General features: G+C 58.1%; 1 protein-coding gene across 3 annotated transcripts in view; it reads right to left on the bottom strand.

Moving 5' to 3' along the window:
* ITPR3 (inositol 1,4,5-trisphosphate receptor type 3) overlaps window positions 1–18,946 on the bottom strand; it is a 67,720-nt gene that overhangs the window by 18,533 nt on the left and 30,241 nt on the right. For 2 of the 3 annotated variants that reach the window (XM_045057408.1, XM_023253857.2), the window contains exons 5-28: window positions 18,260–18,418; window positions 17,970–18,068; window positions 17,547–17,630; window positions 15,082–15,228; window positions 14,777–14,872; window positions 14,119–14,169; window positions 13,803–13,945; window positions 12,695–12,794; window positions 12,453–12,613; window positions 11,689–11,830; window positions 10,051–10,212; window positions 9,317–9,489; window positions 8,626–8,745; window positions 8,089–8,271; window positions 6,927–7,178; window positions 6,691–6,835; window positions 5,992–6,133; window positions 5,339–5,538; window positions 4,020–4,149; window positions 3,444–3,501; window positions 2,187–2,352; window positions 1,052–1,216; window positions 894–968; window positions 342–467 (exon numbers count right to left, since the gene is read on the bottom strand). In XM_045057408.1, the coding sequence (XP_044913343.1) occupies window positions 342–467; window positions 894–968; window positions 1,052–1,216; window positions 2,187–2,352; window positions 3,444–3,501; window positions 4,020–4,149; window positions 5,339–5,538; window positions 5,992–6,133; window positions 6,691–6,835; window positions 6,927–7,178; window positions 8,089–8,271; window positions 8,626–8,745; window positions 9,317–9,489; window positions 10,051–10,212; window positions 11,689–11,830; window positions 12,453–12,613; window positions 12,695–12,794; window positions 13,803–13,945; window positions 14,119–14,169; window positions 14,777–14,872; window positions 15,082–15,228; window positions 17,547–17,630; window positions 17,970–18,068; window positions 18,260–18,418 (3,279 nt within the window). The remainder of the gene's footprint in view (window positions 1–341; window positions 468–893; window positions 969–1,051; window positions 1,217–2,186; window positions 2,353–3,443; window positions 3,502–4,019; window positions 4,150–5,338; window positions 5,539–5,991; window positions 6,134–6,690; window positions 6,836–6,926; window positions 7,179–8,088; window positions 8,272–8,625; window positions 8,746–9,316; window positions 9,490–10,050; window positions 10,213–11,688; window positions 11,831–12,452; window positions 12,614–12,694; window positions 12,795–13,802; window positions 13,946–14,118; window positions 14,170–14,776; window positions 14,873–15,081; window positions 15,229–17,546; window positions 17,631–17,969; window positions 18,069–18,259; window positions 18,419–18,946) is intronic. The other variant, XM_045057407.1, reaches the window with a different exon arrangement.

Genomic DNA, 18,946 nt, shown 5'->3' with positions numbered 1-18,946 from the left:
GGTTGAAATGAGGCTCAATTTGGAGTCAGGGACCAGGTCGGGGTAGGAGGGCAGAGCGAGACCAGGGTGTGGAATCCAAGTCAGGGGTCAGTATGAGGGGTCATGGGTCAGGGGTCAGCCTGTGCTGACATCATGGGTCAAGGGGAGACCAGGGTCACATGGACCAAGGGGAGGCAGGCCAAAGGTTACAGTGAAGCTGAGATTATCAGGATGAAGCCAGAGAGGGAAACAGAAGCTGGGGTCGGGGTCAAGAGTCAGGGTTAGGTTAGCATCAGGGGTTAGGGTGCAGTTTGGGTTAGACTGGGGTTCAGGGTGAAGCTGCCCGGGGGATGAGAGGTCACCTTGTCATAGGGGATCTGCAGCAGGTCCAGCATGACCTTGTGGGCGTCCATGTTCTTGAGCAGCCTCTGCTGCTTCTTCCTCATCTGCTCCCCAACACCGCACATCTTGTTCAGCCGCTCCAGGATCTGGGGAGGGTGGGGGGTGAGCCCAGAGCCCCTCCCCTCCTCCTCAAGCTCCCCCTCCACCCAGGGCCCCGCTCAGGCTGGTCGGAGTCCCCGGCCAACCCCAGCCAAGTCCCAGCTCACGCTGGGGACAGGAAGGGGGAAGGAGGCCGCGGTCACGGAGTCAGATCACTGCAACGAGGCAGGGAAGCACTAAAAACCCAATCCCACCCATAAAAGTAAATAGAACAATATGACTGTGAAATGGAATTTCATTAAATTCCTTCAGCTTTAAAATAATGCCATCTGAACTTCGGCAGGGCTGTTTTTAATGCACAAGGAAAAGCCAGAGGATGTCAATTTTGAGGACCGGTGGCCGGTAGAGTGGGGAGGCGGGAGAGGCCAGGCCCCAGAGCCTCCAGGGGGTCCTCGGGGCCCCCAGCCACTCACGCCCTTGACGATCTGGTAGTTCTCACTGCTCTTCTCCCCAGGTGGGTGCAGAAAGCCCTCCTCGTCTGTGGGCCGCTGTGGACACAGGGAATGGGGGTCAGCCAGGCCCCGCCCTCGCTGGAAGCCCTGTCTCCCCAGCTCCCCACGACCTCGCTCACCTCCTTCTTGTCTTTGGTAGCACCTGCCTCCACCTCCTCGCCCTTGCTGCTGCCCTTCTTGTCGACCCACAGCTCCGACTTCTCGACCATGGTCCGCAGCCGGTCCAGCTCTGACTTGATCACCTTGTAGTTCTCCACATCCTGAGCTGAGATCAGCAGCTGCACCTGAAGGTTGAAGGCAGGCTTGCCTGGTGAGACCGGTGCCCCCAGGTCCACTGCCTCGCAAAGAACCCCGGTGCCTGATGCCCCGGCCTCTGGTCCTGGCATCTCCATTCTGCCTCTGCTCCCATTCAATGTGTATGGCCCTGCCATAGTCCACCACCTCCAGGAAGCCTTCCCTGATGGCCGAAGGCCTCCCTGCACTCCTTGGCATGAGCTGCCCCATCACCTGGCTTCAGCGACTCATTGACTTGTGCTGCAAAGGCCTGTCACTTGGTCACTCGGACCCCAAATGCAGGACAAAGCATCCTGGCATCACTGAATGCTGGCTCAAAGAGGGATCTGAACCTTGGCTCCCACTTCGCTCGCTCTGGTCAGTGGGTAAGGAGGGAAAGCTTCCTGGGCCTCAATGTCCCTCTAAAAAAACAGGAGAGTAGTAACCACGTTGCCAGGGCTGCCCCGAGAATTCCATTAACATGAGGCCAAGGCTCAGTGTCTGGCACACCCTCGCTAAATGCCAGTCCCGTTTCCCAGGGAGCTGTCAAGACCACACGACATGGCGAGGACACAACCAGTCACCTTAGTGAGGGCTGACTGCACGCCGGGCGTGATTTGAAGCACTTAGCAAACGTGCACGTGGTGTAGTTTGTTAAACTATGAAGTGCCATCCACATCATAAAGAGTGACAGGCCTTGAGTCAGGCTGAGAGGGAATAAAGATGGCCCAAGACTTGGCCTTCACCTTCAAGGAGCTCAGCAAGGCCAAGAACCCCAGAGAAGCATCTTGAACTTCCCCTGAGCTGTGAGCATCTACGTCACGGTCAACCCCCCGGTGCCCAGCACAGGCCAGCGCCCCGCCAGCGCCCCTGCCCGCTCGGTGCCGGGGCCAGGTGGTCCTCTGGCCACCCCCCCGGGGAAGCCCCTTTGGGCCTCCTTCCCCCTCCCCAAGGGCAAGGGGGCTCAGACAGGAGCAGCACCTGCTTGAAGGTGTGAATGGCCTCCTGGCGCTGGCTGAAATGCTTGAAGAGCAACTGAAGGGCCCCCGAGACCAGCGGCGCGTAGTCGTGCATGCTGAGGTGGATAAGCACCCGTAGGAACATGCGGCCGCCCTCGTCGTCCACCTCCAGCATGCTGCTTGTCTTCCTGCAGCACAGGCAAGGGGAACGGGCGGCCCGTGAGCTCCCTGCCGGCCGAAGGGAAAAGCGTGCTCCCCGCCCCCCCTCGGCAGAGGCAGCACCCAGTGCAATACTTGCTGAAAGCAGCGATGGTTTCTCACCAGTTTGTAAACAGCCACCGCCCTGAGCTCCCTGAGTGATCCCCGGGTTCCCTTTGATTAAGCAGCCGAAGTGGCGACTCTTCACACGGGACCCACAGACACCCCCCAGGGACTCGCAGAGATCGGCCGGGGCCGTGGACAGAGGGCGGGCAAAATCCACGGCTTTGGTTTTACCAACCTCTAACTAAAGATGCAGCATTTCCTTCAGTGAGAAAAAAATCAGCACTACCTGTGATTCGGTCACCACTACAAATCACCTTATGGGTGTTACAGAAATCGCGAAATGCCAGGTACGTTCATTGCCACTTGGAAATCGTGGTACTAATTATAGCCCTGGCCCAGTTTGTTATCTAATGTGTTAATAAAAAGGCCCATATCTAACTGGCGTGTCTAATTTGTTTCCTTCAATATTTTGATAGCTGTATCTCAAAGCACTTGCTTTCCTTTGTAATTCACGTGCTTCATTTTATGAATTTAAAGATGCCATGCTGAGCAGGGGTCCAAAGGCTTCGCTAGATCCCAAGAGTGTGGCGTGGAAATGGTTAGGAGCCCCCAACCCCCAGGAGGAGCCCTCCCCCTCCAGCCCTCTGTACAGCGGGCTATCCCCCCACCTCCCCCTGCTCCCCTCCAGCTACCTGGTCCAAATCCCAATGCACAAACAGGAGCACAACAGCCCTGGGTGAGGGCAGAGGAATGACCAAGATGACACTAAGGTCCAAGCGGCCCCTATATCACTGGGGCCGGGGAGGCCTGACAGGGCAAACGCACAAAGCCAAGGAGACCCCCGCCGCGCCGCAGAGCCCGGCAAGGGGCTGCGGGGAGTATGACCCAAGAGGAGGGGCCAGCCCCAGCCCTGGGAAACCCAGCCTTGGAGACCCCAAGAGGGGGGTTCTCACACCGGTGTCAGCATCACCCACCCAAACCCACACACAACCCCCCACCTCAACTCTGGCCTCACCCTACTCCAAACATGGCCTCCGCCTGCTCCCCGATGCGATCCAGGTTCATGTTGGCAGCTGTGGGGAGCAAGAGTGGGCAGATGGGGGCAGGTGGCCAGTCCGTGCCCAGGAAAGATGAGGATCACAGGGGGAGGGAGCAGGCAGGTCCCCAAACCACCTCATTCCCTGCACTTGTTGGGTAGCAGCCCCACCTGCATGCTCCTTCTCAGAGCAGCCCCACCGCCCTGCAGGGGTGAGCAGGGTTCTGAGCTGGGCATCCGGAGACCTGGGTCCTGGTCTGGTTCAGCCTCTGACTGGCTGTGACCTGAGGCAAGTCCCCACCCCTCTATGTGGGCCTCAGTTTCTCCATTTGGGAAATAGGATGGTCTCTGCCTTTGCCTCTTACCATGGCAAATAAATGAGATACTAGGGAGGAAAGGCCTTTGCAGGTTGGGAAACAGAGGCAGGGCTGGGGATCCAGCCCCAAGGTCTCCCTCATCCTCCACCCCACTGATGTGTACCCCTGGGCGAGTCACATAGCCTCAGTCTGAAGGCGGGGGAAGGCAGGGGTGGGGAAGGCAGCGGTGGGGGCTCACTTGTGGAGTCGAAGGCCGGGGCTGTGCCATCGGCCCCGCTGTCCTGCATGGGAAACACCTCCACAAACTCCTTCTTGAAGACGGACAGCAGGTAGGAGATGCGGTAATCCAGGCGGACATTGAGGATGAACTGGAGAAGTGGGGAGGGACGGGGTGGCGATTGGACTGAGGTTGGAGGGCCAGTTGTGCCCCGGGGGTGGGGGGAAGGTGGTACCCTGAATGAGCTCTAGCACTTGGGTATCTCAGCATAGACGTTCCAGATGCTCCAGCATTATCACAACCTAAAAAACCAAGACTCCTCTCCCCCGGGAGGTCCAGGGTGCCCTCTCCTCCACTCTTGACCCAGTGATGAGGGATGACACCTCCTCTCCAAATTAGGCAGAGACACCCCCTGCCCCATCCCAGCCCACTCAGCCCCTCCTTCCCAGGCAAGATACTGACAGGAAAGAGAAGGAAGCTCCCCAGGCCCAGAGGCTGACTCTCATCCTCCAATCTTGCTCTGCCTGGGGCTGGGGGGGCAGGCGGGTGGAGAACTGAAGACTGAGGGGGAGCAGGAGAGGCCACTGTGGGGCGAGGGGTGAGGACACAAGGTTTGAGGATACCCTTGACTGGCCTCTATCCTTATGGGGCACAGAGAGCTTCTAGCCATACCCCAGAGCACAGATCTGGAAGCCCTTAGCCCCTAGATGAATCAGAATCCCCCTCCTCTGACTCCCCTGACCAGGCCTTGCCCAGACTGGGTCCCCATGGAGGTCACTGTATTACCCTTCCTGTCCTCTGCTGACAGTAAGGCAAAAGCAAGCAACCACTCCTTGGGATCCTACCAGCCCCTTCTCCAAGTGTTACTAGGGGGTCTCAGACAAGACTCAGAGCAGGAAAGACTATATCTGCCTTACCAGGAAACGGCTCTTAAGACTCTAGCTCTGCTTCAGAATCTCTGTGATGGCGGGAAAGTTCCCTCCCCCCTTTTCCTTTCCTCATCTGTACAATGGAGGGACGGAGCTAGGTCTTGGTGCACCCCAGAATCACCCGGGGGGCTTGTTACAGCACAGACCGTGGGCCTGCCTCAGAGGCTTATGATCCGTAGGTCTGGGGCGGGGCCCGAGAACATGCATTTCTGAGTTCCCTGGTGAGGCTGAGGTTGCTGGTCCAAGGACCACACTTTGAGAACCACTGGGCTACACAGCCGATCACTATGGAGCCCTCCAGTACTGGATCTTATAATCTGAGTGGGAGTTCACCCCACCAACCTTCCTGTCCCAGGCTCCCCTCTCCTGCCCTATTCCCAACACCTCCCACCACTGTTCTGGCCCAGCCACCTGCAAGATTTCCAGGATCTTCAGCTTGGTCTCCATCACCACAATGTCTTCATTGTCCTCAAACTTGCTTCGGTCCAGTGGCTCAGTGGCACCAGAGCCAGCAGGCAGGCTGGGGGCGCCAAAGACAGACTGCTTTCGGCTTAGCACCATGGTGGACATCATGTGGCCCACACCCTGGATGGACCGCCGCACGTTCTTGCCTGCGGAGTGGGAAGCACATGGGGATCACAGGGGGCGCACAGCAGGACCCCTCGGTCTGACTCTGTCTCTGTCAGCTGCAGGGCTAACCCAGAAAGCCTTCCTGGGGGAGGTGAGCTTTAAGCCAAATCTGGGCAAAGAAGGGATGGCCAGGACAAAGGCGGCCATCTGACAATAGATAGCAGGGCTGTTCTCCCCCACCTTCCCCATCTGACAGGGGGCCCCTCAGGCAGGGCCTGTGTGTCTCCCCTCCTCCCTCATCATCTCCCCTCAAGACCAAGATGCCTTGGAAGGCAACGCCCCCAGGCCCCGGGGTCTCCACAGAGCCTGGACAGGAGCCCCTCTGGTCCAGCAGAGGCCAGGAGGCAGGCTGCACAGGGTGTTGATCAGAGGACTTCTGGCACTAGGAGGAGATGGAGAACGCCAGGGGTGGGGGTCTGGCCACAAAGCCTCACCGCCTGAGTCATCGTAGGCCTGTAGCATGGCCGGGGGCCCCTGCACGCAGTCGATGATGCCCAACAGAGTGCGAGTGAGCCGCAGCAGCTCACTGAAGCTGTAGAAGCCGAAGTAGATGAGATTGTGCGCCAGGCTGACCACCTGCGGGAGGAGGAGGCGGGGCCGAGGTGAGTGGGGCGGGGCCGAAGTGGGTGGGGCGGGGCCTCGTGAAGGGCGGGGCCAGAGCGGGAAGGTAGGGCCGAGCAGGTGTAATGAGGGTGTGACTAAGTTCTTGGGTAAAGGCAGGATCTCGGGGAGCCTGGAGACAGCCACCCTTGTGCCTTAGTGGGCTGATAAGGAAGTGAGGCCTACAAGGAAGACTACTGTGCCGGGAGGGGGGGGGGGGGCGGTGGGGATAGAGCGGAAATGCAGGAAGGTGGGGCGGTAGCTCCCCACAGGCACCTATGAGCCAGGTGGGGCTGAAGGGGTGCGTGGACGAGGGGGAGCCAGCCCTCTCCCAGGTAGCAGGGGGAGAAGCCTCCCACTTGGGGAATCCCACTGGTCCACACAGTCTCCCTGAACTGGCTGGGGCACTGAGGAAAGGTGGGGGTCATGGAGCCCCCAACGCACCCCAGGGGGCAACTGAGGTCTAGTGAGGAACCCCCCGCCAGAGCCCCCCGCCAAGCACCAGCCCCCCCCACCCCCCCTGCCCAGCCAACCTCAAAGGTGAGCTTGTTCTTCTCCTCATTGGCAAAGGGCACGGCCTCGCTGACCACATTGTTGAGGTAGTCCTCCACGAAGTCCATAGTGCTGGCAAACTTGTTCTTCTTGTCATCTCGAGAGGCGTTTAGGTTGGAATCATAGCTGGGGGGCGGAGGCAGTGAGGCATGAGGGTCCGTGAGATCCTCCCACCCCAGCCTCGCTCGCCTGGCCCACCCTCCCCTACCCATCTCACTCCTTGATGGTGATGGCTGTGGGGATCTCAGTCCAGAGGCGGGCGAACTTGACAGGCGTGACCAGCTCCTGGGGGTCCCTGTCCACGTGCACGTGCAGCATCAGGTGGCAGAAGGAGGCGCGTAGGTCAAAGGGCAGCATTTCGTCTGCCATACACAGGAAGATCAGGTCAACACCCAGCTGCTGGGAGATCTCGTCGATGGCCAGGTACTGGCGGTCCAGGCACATGCGGGCAAAGAGCTTCAGCTGGTACCTGCAGGGAGGGCAGGGCGGAGGGTGAGGACACGGCAGGCGGGGGCCAGCTAGCAGTTGGAGGGCTACTAGCAGTTGGACCTGAGCAGGTTGAGAATTTGGGAAAGTGGCAACGGGACGTAGGTCAAACCAGGCATCTGCCCACATAATAGGAAGGACACAATTCTGAGTGAGCGCGGTGAAAGGGAAAACAGCCTGGAGTTTTGCGTATTTGCAGCTCTCCCCGCTCCTTGCTGAGGAGGAAAGGAGGGAAGCACTTCCTGGCTCAGCCAGCCCAGGTCTTCACAGGGAAGAGGGCTGGCTGAGTGACGGGCCGGGAGAGGAAGGGGAGGGGAGTGCGGTAGGGGGACCAGCCTGGGCAGAGCGGGGGGTGCAGGGTGTGAGCCCGGGATGTGAGAGCTACAGAAATGGCGGCTGCAGGCGACACTGCTCTGCCCCAGGGTGGTGGCAGGCCCTCGGCTTCCTGCTCAGAGCCCTGCGTTACCTGCCGTGGGCCCTGGTGACAGATGGCCCACCACTAAGGATGTGTGAGCTTGAGCAAGTTCTTTTACCTCTCTGTGCTGTCGCTCTAACTTCGAGGGTGACAATAGTCACAGGGTTACGGTGGGGCATCAGTGAGCGGCCAGGTCACTTTGAACAGTGCCTGGCACATGGCCCGCATTTGATACGTGTTACCCAGTATCTCATTTTCTAAATAAATACGTTTGGAGACAGGTTTCGGTTTCTTTCAGGCCCAGTCACTGTGCTGAGCTCTTTAGCTACACAGTTGCCCTCACTCGGCCTCCCTGAGGAAGGCTGCAAGGCTGCTGGGGCTCATCCCCAAGCAGGGACTGGCTGAAGGCCTTCCGAGAAGGCCCAAGGGCACAGGTGGCACGGCACGAAGCAGGGGAAGGGGCTGGCCCCAGACGCACCTGTAGTAGCTGAGCACGTTCTCGTCGTGGGCATTGCCGGCCCGCGCCTCCTGGGCCAGCTGCCTCACGCTCTTCTCGTGGTGCTCGTTATTCTTGTCGGTCCAAGTGAGCCACACCTCCTCCTCTGAGTACTCGATGCTCAGGTACTCGTGGGACTGGGCCATCTCCTTCACCGGCCGCAGCCTGCAAACCAGGGCCACCCATCACAGGGAGCAGGGGCCTGGGGCCGGACTCCGTGCCCACAGCCCTCCCCGAGCATGCCCAGCCACACGGACCCCTCCTGGAGCTTGGCTGAGTGCCAGCTCAGACAACTTCCTCAGGCCACGCCCTTCTCAAGGACAAAGGATCCGGCTCATTCCCCTAGGCCTCCCTCCTCACGTAGCGCCAGCACAGGGCTGGGCACCCAGCAGGCAAGGGCACATGTCTGCAGACCGCGAGGGTGTCAGTTCTAGCGGACGGGGCCCAGGCTCCAAGGCGGCTGAGGAGCAGGGCGAGGCGGAGCCCTGGATGTGGGCAGGAGGCAGCGCAATGGCTCACTCAGTCTGGATGAGAATGTCACTGTTCTTGGGATCCAGCACACATTTGCAGATGAGTTCTTGGGTGACAGGGATGGCGATGTGGTTGGACACACACAGGTCAGAGAGGTAGTCCAGGAACCTGGGGTGGTGACAGCAAGGAGGGCCAGGGGGCTCAGAGGCTGGTCCCTGGTGGGGATAAAGCCCAACGTCCTCCTTCCCCAGCGGACGGCACCGGCTCCCTAAAACCGGTTTACTGCTTCTGCTCCTACCCCAAAGCTTGGGGTATGGGCACGATGGACTCCCAGCTGCCCAAGGAGAGACAGTCATGGGCATCACCCTGATCACCCTGGGCAGGGGGGGGAGGGTAACTGGGGGTCCAAGGGGTCAGGGTAAAGGAGGCACAAGGACGGGAGTGATATTCAAAATATTTAACAACTGGTTCAATACGGGCACCGACTTTGTCACCAGAGAAGGGTCTTGGGCCTTCTGCTATACCAGGCATTGACCCTCTTGTTGTTAGATTGGGCCAAATTTGGGAGGGGTCCCAGAGAGGGGCAGCAGAGGCCAGGGTCTCAGAGAGGTGGCAATTTACCAGTGGAGGCAATAGTTTTTCACTATTTGTAATGAGCAGCTGCAGCGGACTCTGTGCCCCCAGAGGACTGGGAAGGAGAAGGGCATAGGTGCGGGGGGGGGGGGGGGGGCGGGCTCACCTGGGCTCCCTGTTCTTCCGTACGAGGCTGACGAAGGTCTCCACCTCGGTCTTGGTGATGTGCTTCTCCAGGAGCTTGCGGTTGTTGTGCAGGAGGGCAGTGATGGTGTCTTCTGCCAGGATGTCATAGCCGATCTGGGACTGCATCATCCCGAACTGCTTGGCGATGTGCTCCTGGGGAACAGACGGGCTGAGTCGTGGGGAGCCCGGCTCTGCTCCAGCACCCCGCCCTAGCCCTGGAGACAGGGGTCCCTCCCACAGGCGGGGGACCCCGACCCTAGCAAGGTGGCAGTCTGGGAGAGGAAACTGGCACCGGGCAGAAGAGTAGGTTTACGTAATCTAGTTCTTTAGCTCCCAGCCTGTCTCCCTACCAGAGTGAAGCCTCCGCAGGGGAGGAAATTATCAGGCAGGACCAGCTACATAATTTGTGGGGCCCTGTGCAAAAACGAAATAGCAGGACGCTTCTTCAAAATTTGAGAATTTCAAGATGGCAACCGCACAGCATTAAAGCCAGCTCGAGGTCCTTCTCTGCACACCCATGAAGCTGGCCGGGTCGCCTGGTTCCCTACGGTATCCCCGGGGCCTAAAACGGTGCCTGTCATGCAGCGTGTGCGTGCCTCAGAAAATATTTGCTGAACGAACAAAAGTAGGAGTGAGCAAGAGAGCAAGCCAGTGAGCAGGTGCGTGGGGAGACCCCCGGGGCCAGGAAGGCTCAGGTCAGGGCGAGCAGCGCACCTGGTTCTTACGGTAATCCTCCTGGGAATGCCGCAGCACCCGGTAGCAGAGGCGGAACATGTGCTGGTAGGGGGCATTCTTCTGGTCTGACAGCTCCTCCAGCCGCACCAGGGGGCCCTCACCCCCCTTGTCACGGAAAGGGGCCTTCAGAATGCCAAAGATCTGGAAGGGCAGAGAGAATGAGGAGGGATCCCCCCTATACCTGCCTGTAACCCTCATTATCCCAGAAACCCTCAGCCCCAAACTCACTCTGCCCCAAAGCCACACCACCATGAACCCCAAAGCTGATTTTAAGCTGGACTGAGACCTCCAAGCCCCCATCAAGGGCCCCTCTTCCAGCTCTCACCCCCTTCTCCTGGCCAGGATTCCAATGCTGGCCTAAGCCCACCCATCCCCACATGACTAATTCCAGCTCAGATCCTGGACCAGGCTCAGCATCTGAGGGAAGAGCTCAGGGCTGCCACAGCTCAGGGGTCTGAGGTTAAGAGAAAAGGCAGGTCAGGCCGGTGTGGCCAGAGGTCTCCACCTCTGGTCTCAGTAATGTGCTTCTCCAGGAGCTTGTGGTTATTGTGGAGGGCGGACACAGCCTGCCTCATCAAAACAATGTTAATGTAATTTAAAATTTTTTAAAGGCAGGGATTGGGTGAGGGTTCTGTTCTAGAACAGAAACCAAAGAAATGCAACCATATGGAATGAGAAAACCTTCACTGGATCCTGCTTCAAAAGAAACAACAACAACAAAAAAAACCTTTAAAAGAACATTTTGGGTGAAAAGTAGGGAAACTTGCTATGATTTGGGCACTATTACCAATTTTCTTAGGTGTGATGACAGGATTGTGTTTATCCCAGGAGATGCACACTGAAAAACTTAGGGGTGAGGTGCGCCCTGTTTGGAAACGCATGGGTGGAGGGACAGATGTATAGATGCATGGTTACGTAAAGCCAAACCGGCTAACAAGTGCATTCAGGCAGTGGTTGTAGTGTTCACTGCGCTATTCTTTCAGTACTTTCTCATATTTGAACGTTTTCACAATAAAAATTTAGAAAGAATATTTAAATAATCTCCACACCCAATACGGGGCTCGAACCCACAACCTCGAGATCAAGAGTCATGTGCTCCACTGGGTAAGTCGGGTGCCCCAGAGAAAAAAATATTTTTAAAGCACAAGTTCTGGGGGCACCTGGCTGGCTCAATCAGTAGAGCATGGGACTCTTGATCTCGGGGCCATGAGTTCAAGCCCCATGTTGGGCACGGAGCCTACTTAAAAAAAAAAACACAAAAAAAAGCACAAGTTCTAGACCCAACATCCTGAGTTCAAATCCTGGCCCTGCTGCTTCCTAGCTGCAAACTCTCGGTCAAGTTACTCCACCCTCTATGCCTCAGTGTCCTCACGGGTAACATGGGGATAATAATACTACCTCCCCCGGGTGGAGAAGATCAACTGAGCCAAGGGCACTGGTACGCGGTCAGTGCTCAACAAACACTCATTTTGGAACAAAGGGTGACGAGAAGCTGCAGACACAGAAGGTCCACTGCAGATGGGAATGGCTCCTGTCCTGGACACCCGGCCCGGTCCCCAAGGCCACTGCAGGTCCCAGACGGGGTCCGCCCCATTCCCCACGCCTGTGCACAGGCACCTGTTTGAGGATGTTCTGCTCGCGCATCAGCTTCTGCCGTTCCCGGTTGGGCTTGGTGACCATGATGTCCAGCACATTCTGCCCATTGTTGGGCACATCGCTGACGAAGAACACCAGGTCCTCCAGCAGCTGGATGACAAACCTTCACAAAGGGACGCCAGGGATGACAAGCGTGAGGCACCGACCCTGGGAAACACCCCTGGGACACACCCGTCACATGTCCTTCATGGGCAACCAGCCCTGCCTGAAATACGCTCTCATCGAGTCACCCGCCCACCCTGCTGGCCAAAGCACAGAGCCCATCATCAGCCTTCAACTTCTCTCCCCAGCTTCACGGCTCTCAAAATGGCTCTCAAAACACACTCCTCGCCCCACCCGCCCTGGATTCCAAAGTGCCCCCAAGACAAAGAATCTCATTACACTTCAGTCTGGAAAGGAACAACTGGGCACAAGGCAGGGTGTTTGATGTGAAGGGCTCCGCATTTCTGCCCTGGCCCCACCACTGATTAGCTGTGTGACCATGGACAAGTCTCTTAACCTCTCTGAGCCTCAACCCATCATCAGGGTTAGTTCTGGCAGTACACGAGAAGTGAGGCAAGGGCCCGGGTCCACCAGGGCCTGCAGAAACCAGTCCCCACCTCTGTCTCCCCCACCCCAGCCACGCCTGCCCGGCTTCTGCTTTGTGACTCCTTCGTCCATGAAAAGCAGACCCTTGGAGGACAGGGCCTCTCAGGAGACCTCGATGACCCCGCCCTGCAGCCCACCTGCGGTCATTCTGGCTGATGAAACCCTCGCTGAGTTTCTCCACGGCACTGGCCAGCATGGAGCTGGCATCGTTGGCAAAGTCCAGGTCCCGGATCTCAGACACCGGAACTGACACGATGGCAAAGGCTTCCTTGTCCTCCTTGGTGGGGCAGGTGCCCAGCTGCAGGGACAGGGGTCAGCAGGGCACCCAGGGACGAGCTAAGGCCCCAGCCCCAGCCCCTCAGCCCCGGGCGCCTCGCACCATGAGCCGAATGGGCCGCTCTTCCTCAATGTCGATGGGTACATTGGTGCTCTGGATCCACGTGTTGGTGCAGAGGTGCCGCAGCCGGACATAGGAGTTCCTACAGGCGGGGCCAGGGTCAGGGCTCGGGGATGGGGCCTCGGATCGCGTCCCGGCTGTCTGCTCTACCCCCGATGCTCCACATCTCCACCTGACTCCACACCCACGGGACAGGGAACTGCTCCCCTCCAGGCGAGGAGCCCAAGCCAGAGAAGAGTGACCAGCAAACAGCCCCCAGGCCCCCTGCTGCCCTTACCGAGGCCCACGTGCCTCACCCGCACTCCCCAAAACCGGCTTGTTTGTAAACTTGGAACCAAGACTCATTTGGACAAATGGAACCACTTAGACTATTTATCCCACTTAGTGTCAAGACGCATGTGTTTCATAGTGGAAACGCTCTTGTCTCTGATTATGAAATATCATTACCTTTCTGAAATGAAAAACAATCTGAATCTCAAAATGCACCTGGCCCCAAGAGTTTCAGCTAAGGGATCGTGGGGGCCTGTAGCCACTCAATTACTTCTCCCATGAGTCCTGTTGATGGGTAGACTTGATATTCCCACTTCACAGATCAAGAAATCAGGGCAAAGTGATGGAGTAAGCTGCCTGAGGTCAGACAGCTAATAAACACTAAAGCCTGATGGACACCTGGGAAGTTGCTTGATGTTATGGCCCAGAATCTCAGGGTTGGGGGAAGAACTTAAAGATTGGGGAGCCCTGGCCCCACCCAGTGCGCCCTGGACAAACTCGTGCAGCCTGAGCTTGAGTAGGCAGACCAACGGGGGCAGGTGGCTGATAAAGATCCCTGGAGAGAAGGCATTTTGATAAAGCAACTTGCATGAGGCAGCACCCACATGCACAGAGCCCAGGGCCAGGCACACAGCAAGCATTCAGTGGTGGTTAGCTGTCTACAGCTCTCAGAGTTCCATCCCCAGAGGGACGGGACATGCAGGTCCTGAGGCCAAAGGACCTCAGGAAGACAGAGGAGTGGGGGATTCAGGGAGCTCAGAGACAGGATGGCCCAGCCTGGAGACTCCCATCAGCCCCCAGGCACATGGCACCTACTCACCTGGGCACAAAGGAGTCAGTTTTCTGCAAGGTGGTGGGGTCCAGCTCAAAGAGGGAGGCAATGTCGTTGCCATGGGGCACAGCCACCAAGCGGTACTTGATCTTCTCCCCAGCGTTCCGGCGACCTGCACGACCCTGAGCACGCTGGGGTGAGAACCCCCACTCAGGCAGAGGCCCCTCCCTCCTCTCAGGCACCCTGAAACCACCTGGGGTTCCACCTGAGAGGCCTTCTCCCTCCAGCTCACCTCCCAGGGTTTCACGGCCACCCTCCCGTGGTCCCTCTTCCCCCGGCCCCAGAGCCCTACTTTGGTCCTCACCATTCCTGCCGCCTTGGACTCACAGGTATCGCCTTTGTAACTGGGGTTCTCCTGGACAGAGACACGAGATGGGGAAGGCTATTGGACACTGAGCTATGCTCACATGACCCCAAAACAAGGTCTACCCCAAAATAGCCCTCACCCTCCCAGGGCCACCCACCCCAGCACTTAAACCCAAGTCACTCGTGAAGAAGCCACCAATGAGAGCCCCCAGGCCTTGCCCTTCATTCCCCTCTCCGTGGACACCCACAGATGAACACACACACACACACACACACACACACACACACACACACACAAATGCCCCAATATAACCGGCCTGCGTACTCTGGACAGACATGAATGTGGAATGTAAGTTATACAAGGGCTGGGGATTTGGCTCACCGTTGTATCCCCAGGGCCTAGACTAGCTCCTGGCACATAGCAGAGGCACAGTAATACTCATTAGTATACTCGTATATACTCATATAATACTCAATTATATACATTCATGCACTTACTTGATAGTATTTGTTAAATGCAAGAGTGCAGATAAGCCAGGGTCCACAGTCACATATGTCTGTGTGTGCAGACGTGCAACAGGCACACACGCTCACACATGCCCACACGCACACACACCCTAAGCCCCCAGGATGCCCCCCTCTCTCTCCCCACTCACCTCGGCAGCCAAGTAGTTGCCCGTGGCCAGGTGCTTGAAGCGATACAGGCCATTCCAGTGACCGGCTCCTCCACGGCAGGGGTCATGGTGGACCACCTGAGGGGTGCAGGGGTGAGGCAGGAAGGAGGACTGGCCAGGGAGGGGTGACCCTGGGGAGGCCTGGAGGAGTTTACTCTGGACGCCTGGAGAGCTCTGGGTGAGTGGCACCTGGACACCCCACCCCCACCCCAGCTCTACCCTCCAGGGGGATGGGGGAAGAAGGGGGGAGCCCAGAGCTGGGTCCTAGTTAAGACACAAGCTCTGACCTCCACTTCCCAGAGGGCATTGGAGCTGGTGGCCGAGGTGGCGGACTGGCGCAGCGTGGTGCGCAGGAACACCTGCAGCTTGCCCTTGTACTCGTCACATGTCAGGAACTTCTCCTGCTCCGCATGGAACAGCCGCACCACATCTCCCTGTAGGTGTGGGTCACGGGCTCAGGATGGCCAGCCCCACCTGCATCAGATGCAGGAGCGGCTGGCCGGGCCCCCGTGGCTCCTCCCAGAGCCAGCAAGCAGAGGGTGAGATGTGAACTGGGCCCCACCAGCGGGTGGCCGGGGCCAGGGGCTGGCCCCTCAGCCGGGCACTCTGCCCAGATCCCAAATCCAGGATGTCCAGATGACTGGGGCGAGCCAGGCTCTTATCCAGATCCTTCCCCAGCTTCCTATGTCAAACCCACCCTTGACTGTCTCCTTCCCGGATTTATATCTCTAGAAACCCCACCTGACCTCTGAAGGCCAATCTCGAGTCACCCCCTCAATGAAGGCAGGAGGGATGTCACCTTCTGGGGCCCTTCTAGGCCCATGGCTGCACCTCCCTAGGGCCCTTTCTGCCCGAACATGGGTAGTTCTTGCCCATTTCTTCTGCTCCCACAGGACTAGAACAGCTGGCTTATTCATCTCCGAAGCTTTGGACACAGACAGCAACTTTGGGTCCTGGCTCTGCTTCACAAGCCGTGCGACCTTGGATAAGTTCCCTAACATCTCCGAGCCTCAGTTTCCTCTCGTGTACAACGGGGCTACTATGACCTCCTTGCAGAGATTGCGAGGATTATAATTTGTATAATGGAGTCACGCTGCACGCTTAGCACGTGCCAGCCTCTGTGTGCCCACCTCACGTGGACTTTCTCACCTCCTCCTCACACTGACTCCCTGGGTACATACATCGCTATCCCCACCCTACAGGTGGAGAGGCTCAGGCACGGAGAAGGTAAGCGTCCTGCCGAGGGTCACAGAACTAGTGACAAATGGGACATGAATCCGTGCTGCAGCTCCAGAGCCCTTATTTTTCCACCACACTTCCTCCGGCAGCGAACCTACAACCAGCGGGTCGTCTATTACCATCTAGTAATATTATATCTATTACTCCAACCACCAGTTGCGACCACTAACAGCATTATCTGGCTTCCCTACCACTGCACTGGACACAAAGTTCTCAGTTAACACCTGTGGAGTGAACACACGAGTGAATAACTAGACACAGATTATGTGAGTTGCTTTGGCGGAACCTTGTGACCCTTGTATCCACGAGGCGCAGGGTTGAGAACAAAAAAAAGGGGTGGACTTTGCACACTCAGATCTCACTTCCAGGTTGCCTGGCACTAACATCAAAGCCATGACAGATTCACCGAAACCAGTCCAGGCAGCACCACGGGGTTCGACCTGATGATGGTGCTTCATTTTCTCAGGGCCACACAGATTGGGGGCTAGAATGTGTAATCAGAGAAGGCTTCTGGGAGGAGGTGGCACACAGGCTGAGGCTTGACTGATATGTGGATGACGCGCAGGCTTCAGGGAGAGACAGAAAGGCATTGAACAGAGCGTGGGTGAACTGGAAAGAGCCTGGGAGACAGGAGAGGGAGAGTGATAGGCTGAGGCAGCCTGAGGGGGGCAGGAAAGTCTGATGGAGCAGCCTGGCTGGGAATGGAGGGTCAAGGGAGCCACTGCAGGCTTCTATGCAGGGGAAGATGCAGGGAACACAGGGCAGCCTCCTTAGGGGGCTGCTCTCGGGCCTATCCCCTGTCCCTTTAACAGATATCATGGTCAGATGCCTGCCAACTCCCCTAGCTGAGGAGCCCCACCCTCTTTGCTACCCCCATATCTGCCCCTCCCAACTGCCCCTCCACATAGAACCCACACCCCAGTAGGCTGGTTCCATCCCCTGAAGCCCCACTTGAACCTCTGGATGCCTGGTTTTCAGGGCTTGTCTAATGGTGTCTCCAGCCCTCTTTCCCCCTTGCTCTGGTCCCTCCCTAAGTCGTTGCCGCAGTGTTTCCCAGCAGTACTGTGTGCCCTCCAAGCCTGTCTGGAATCGGGGCACAGGCCCTGACTCAGCAGCCTCAGGCCCTTGCCCAAGAGGGCATAGGGCAAAGGGCAGTGCACCTGGCTTGGATCCACGGAGCAGGCGTGGGGGAGGAAACAGAGTGCTCAAAGGATCTGGCTCTCCAAGATGAGGGAACGGGGACCCCTATCCACTGACACACTCTTAGCAAGAGGAAAATTCGAGGCTCGCCAGGATCCAGAAAAGATGGAGACTGAGGCTGGGAGGCTAGAAACAAAAGATGGGGTGGTCTGGTGGGTGGCGGCGGAGGAGGGGGGTGGGGACGGAGGGGAGGGCCTGACAGAGAGCAGGGCTGTGTAAGGGTAGGTGAGGGAAAGCAGAAAGGGGGACCTTCAGGGCCGGTCTGGGCAGCCGGCAGGCAGGTGGCAGTGGGCAGTGGGCTCCCAGTCCTTACCCCTTTCAACACCTCCTCCAGGTGGTCTCGGAACTGCATGAACAGGTTGATCTTCCAGCTGGTGTTGCAGTTCACAGAGTTGACCTGGGGAAGGCCAGAGAGAACCCTGATGCCAGGCGGACCGCCAGCGGTTGGAGAGTGGGGCATGAAAGGCCCGGTGAGGGGGTGGGGGGAGGACCAGCCCAGCTCCCATCAGAGCACAGAGAGGAGGTGTCTTCTCGAAGCCAGGGCCCCCAGGCCCCAGCCAGCTGCCCTGGGGCTGCCAGCCTGTGGGGCAAAGAATGGGGCAGATGTAGAGACCCAGCTCACCCAGCTGGCCAGGTGGGAGTGGAGGAAAAGACCATGGTGGGGAGGGGCCCTTCTGTGCCCTCAAGGATGTTCAGACGCCCTTCCACTGCAGGCTGGCCCCACCACCTCACTCACCTCCTTGCAGCCAGCATTGTCGCTAAGCTCATAATTGCTGGCATGCAGAGGCTGCCCGGCGTTGACAGGATTCAGGATCACCTTGTCCCCCACCACCACCTATGGGGACAGGCAGAATAGGGTGAAGGTGGGAAGGGCCAGGCCTCCAGGCCTCTCCCTGGTCTCAGTCTGCCCCTCTGAGAAACGGGCACGACCTCATCCAGTCCCCACATCAAAGACCCTGTCGAAGCCCCTCTGGTGCTGCGGCCCGCACCTCCCACCAGGCCCCTCCAGCCGGGTCCTGTCCTTACATTGTCCCCGTTGCTCCGAAGCTTCCAGAAGGGCTGGATGAAGAGCCAGGAGCCCTCGTTGCCTGTTGCATCCAGTGTCACCCGCATGGCATTCTTCTCCAGCAGGGCCGGCAGCCGCTTGTTCACTGTCAAGTACTTGTTGCTCTTCATGTGCAGGAGCTGGGGGGCAGGCAGGGTGCAAGTGAGGTCACCAGGCCCCAGGGGGCCAGCCCATCAAGGACGGGGACTCTGGGCGGCCCACTGGACCTTGGTCACAGCTGGACACACATACAGTGTCAGATACACAGACATAAACACACGAATTGAGACACGTGCAGTCACTCACGCGTGCGCACGTGCTCACACACACACACACACACACACACACACACGCTGTCAGGAGCCTAGGTGAACACAAAAACAGCTAGCATTTCTGAATCCTTCCCATGTATTCATTCCCGTAACCTTACAGCTACCAAAAGGGAAGTAATATCATTGGCCTGAATTTGCAGATGGGGAAACAAAGGCACTGGGAAGTTAAGTAACTTGCCCGCGGTCACAGAGCCAAGATTTGAACTCAGACCATAAGGCTCCAGCAGCCGGTGACCACTGTGCTGGAAACACACCCACGGACACAGCTACTCAGGCCACACAGAAACAGGCACACCCAGAAGCAGATATGCAGTCACAGGGACACGCCCCAGAGGG

This window comes from Felis catus, chromosome B2 (genome assembly GCF_018350175.1).
Source record: "Felis catus isolate Fca126 chromosome B2, F.catus_Fca126_mat1.0, whole genome shotgun sequence".
Taxonomy (NCBI): Eukaryota; Metazoa; Chordata; class Mammalia; order Carnivora; family Felidae; genus Felis; species Felis catus.
This window is presented reverse-complemented; position numbering and strand designations above follow the sequence as displayed.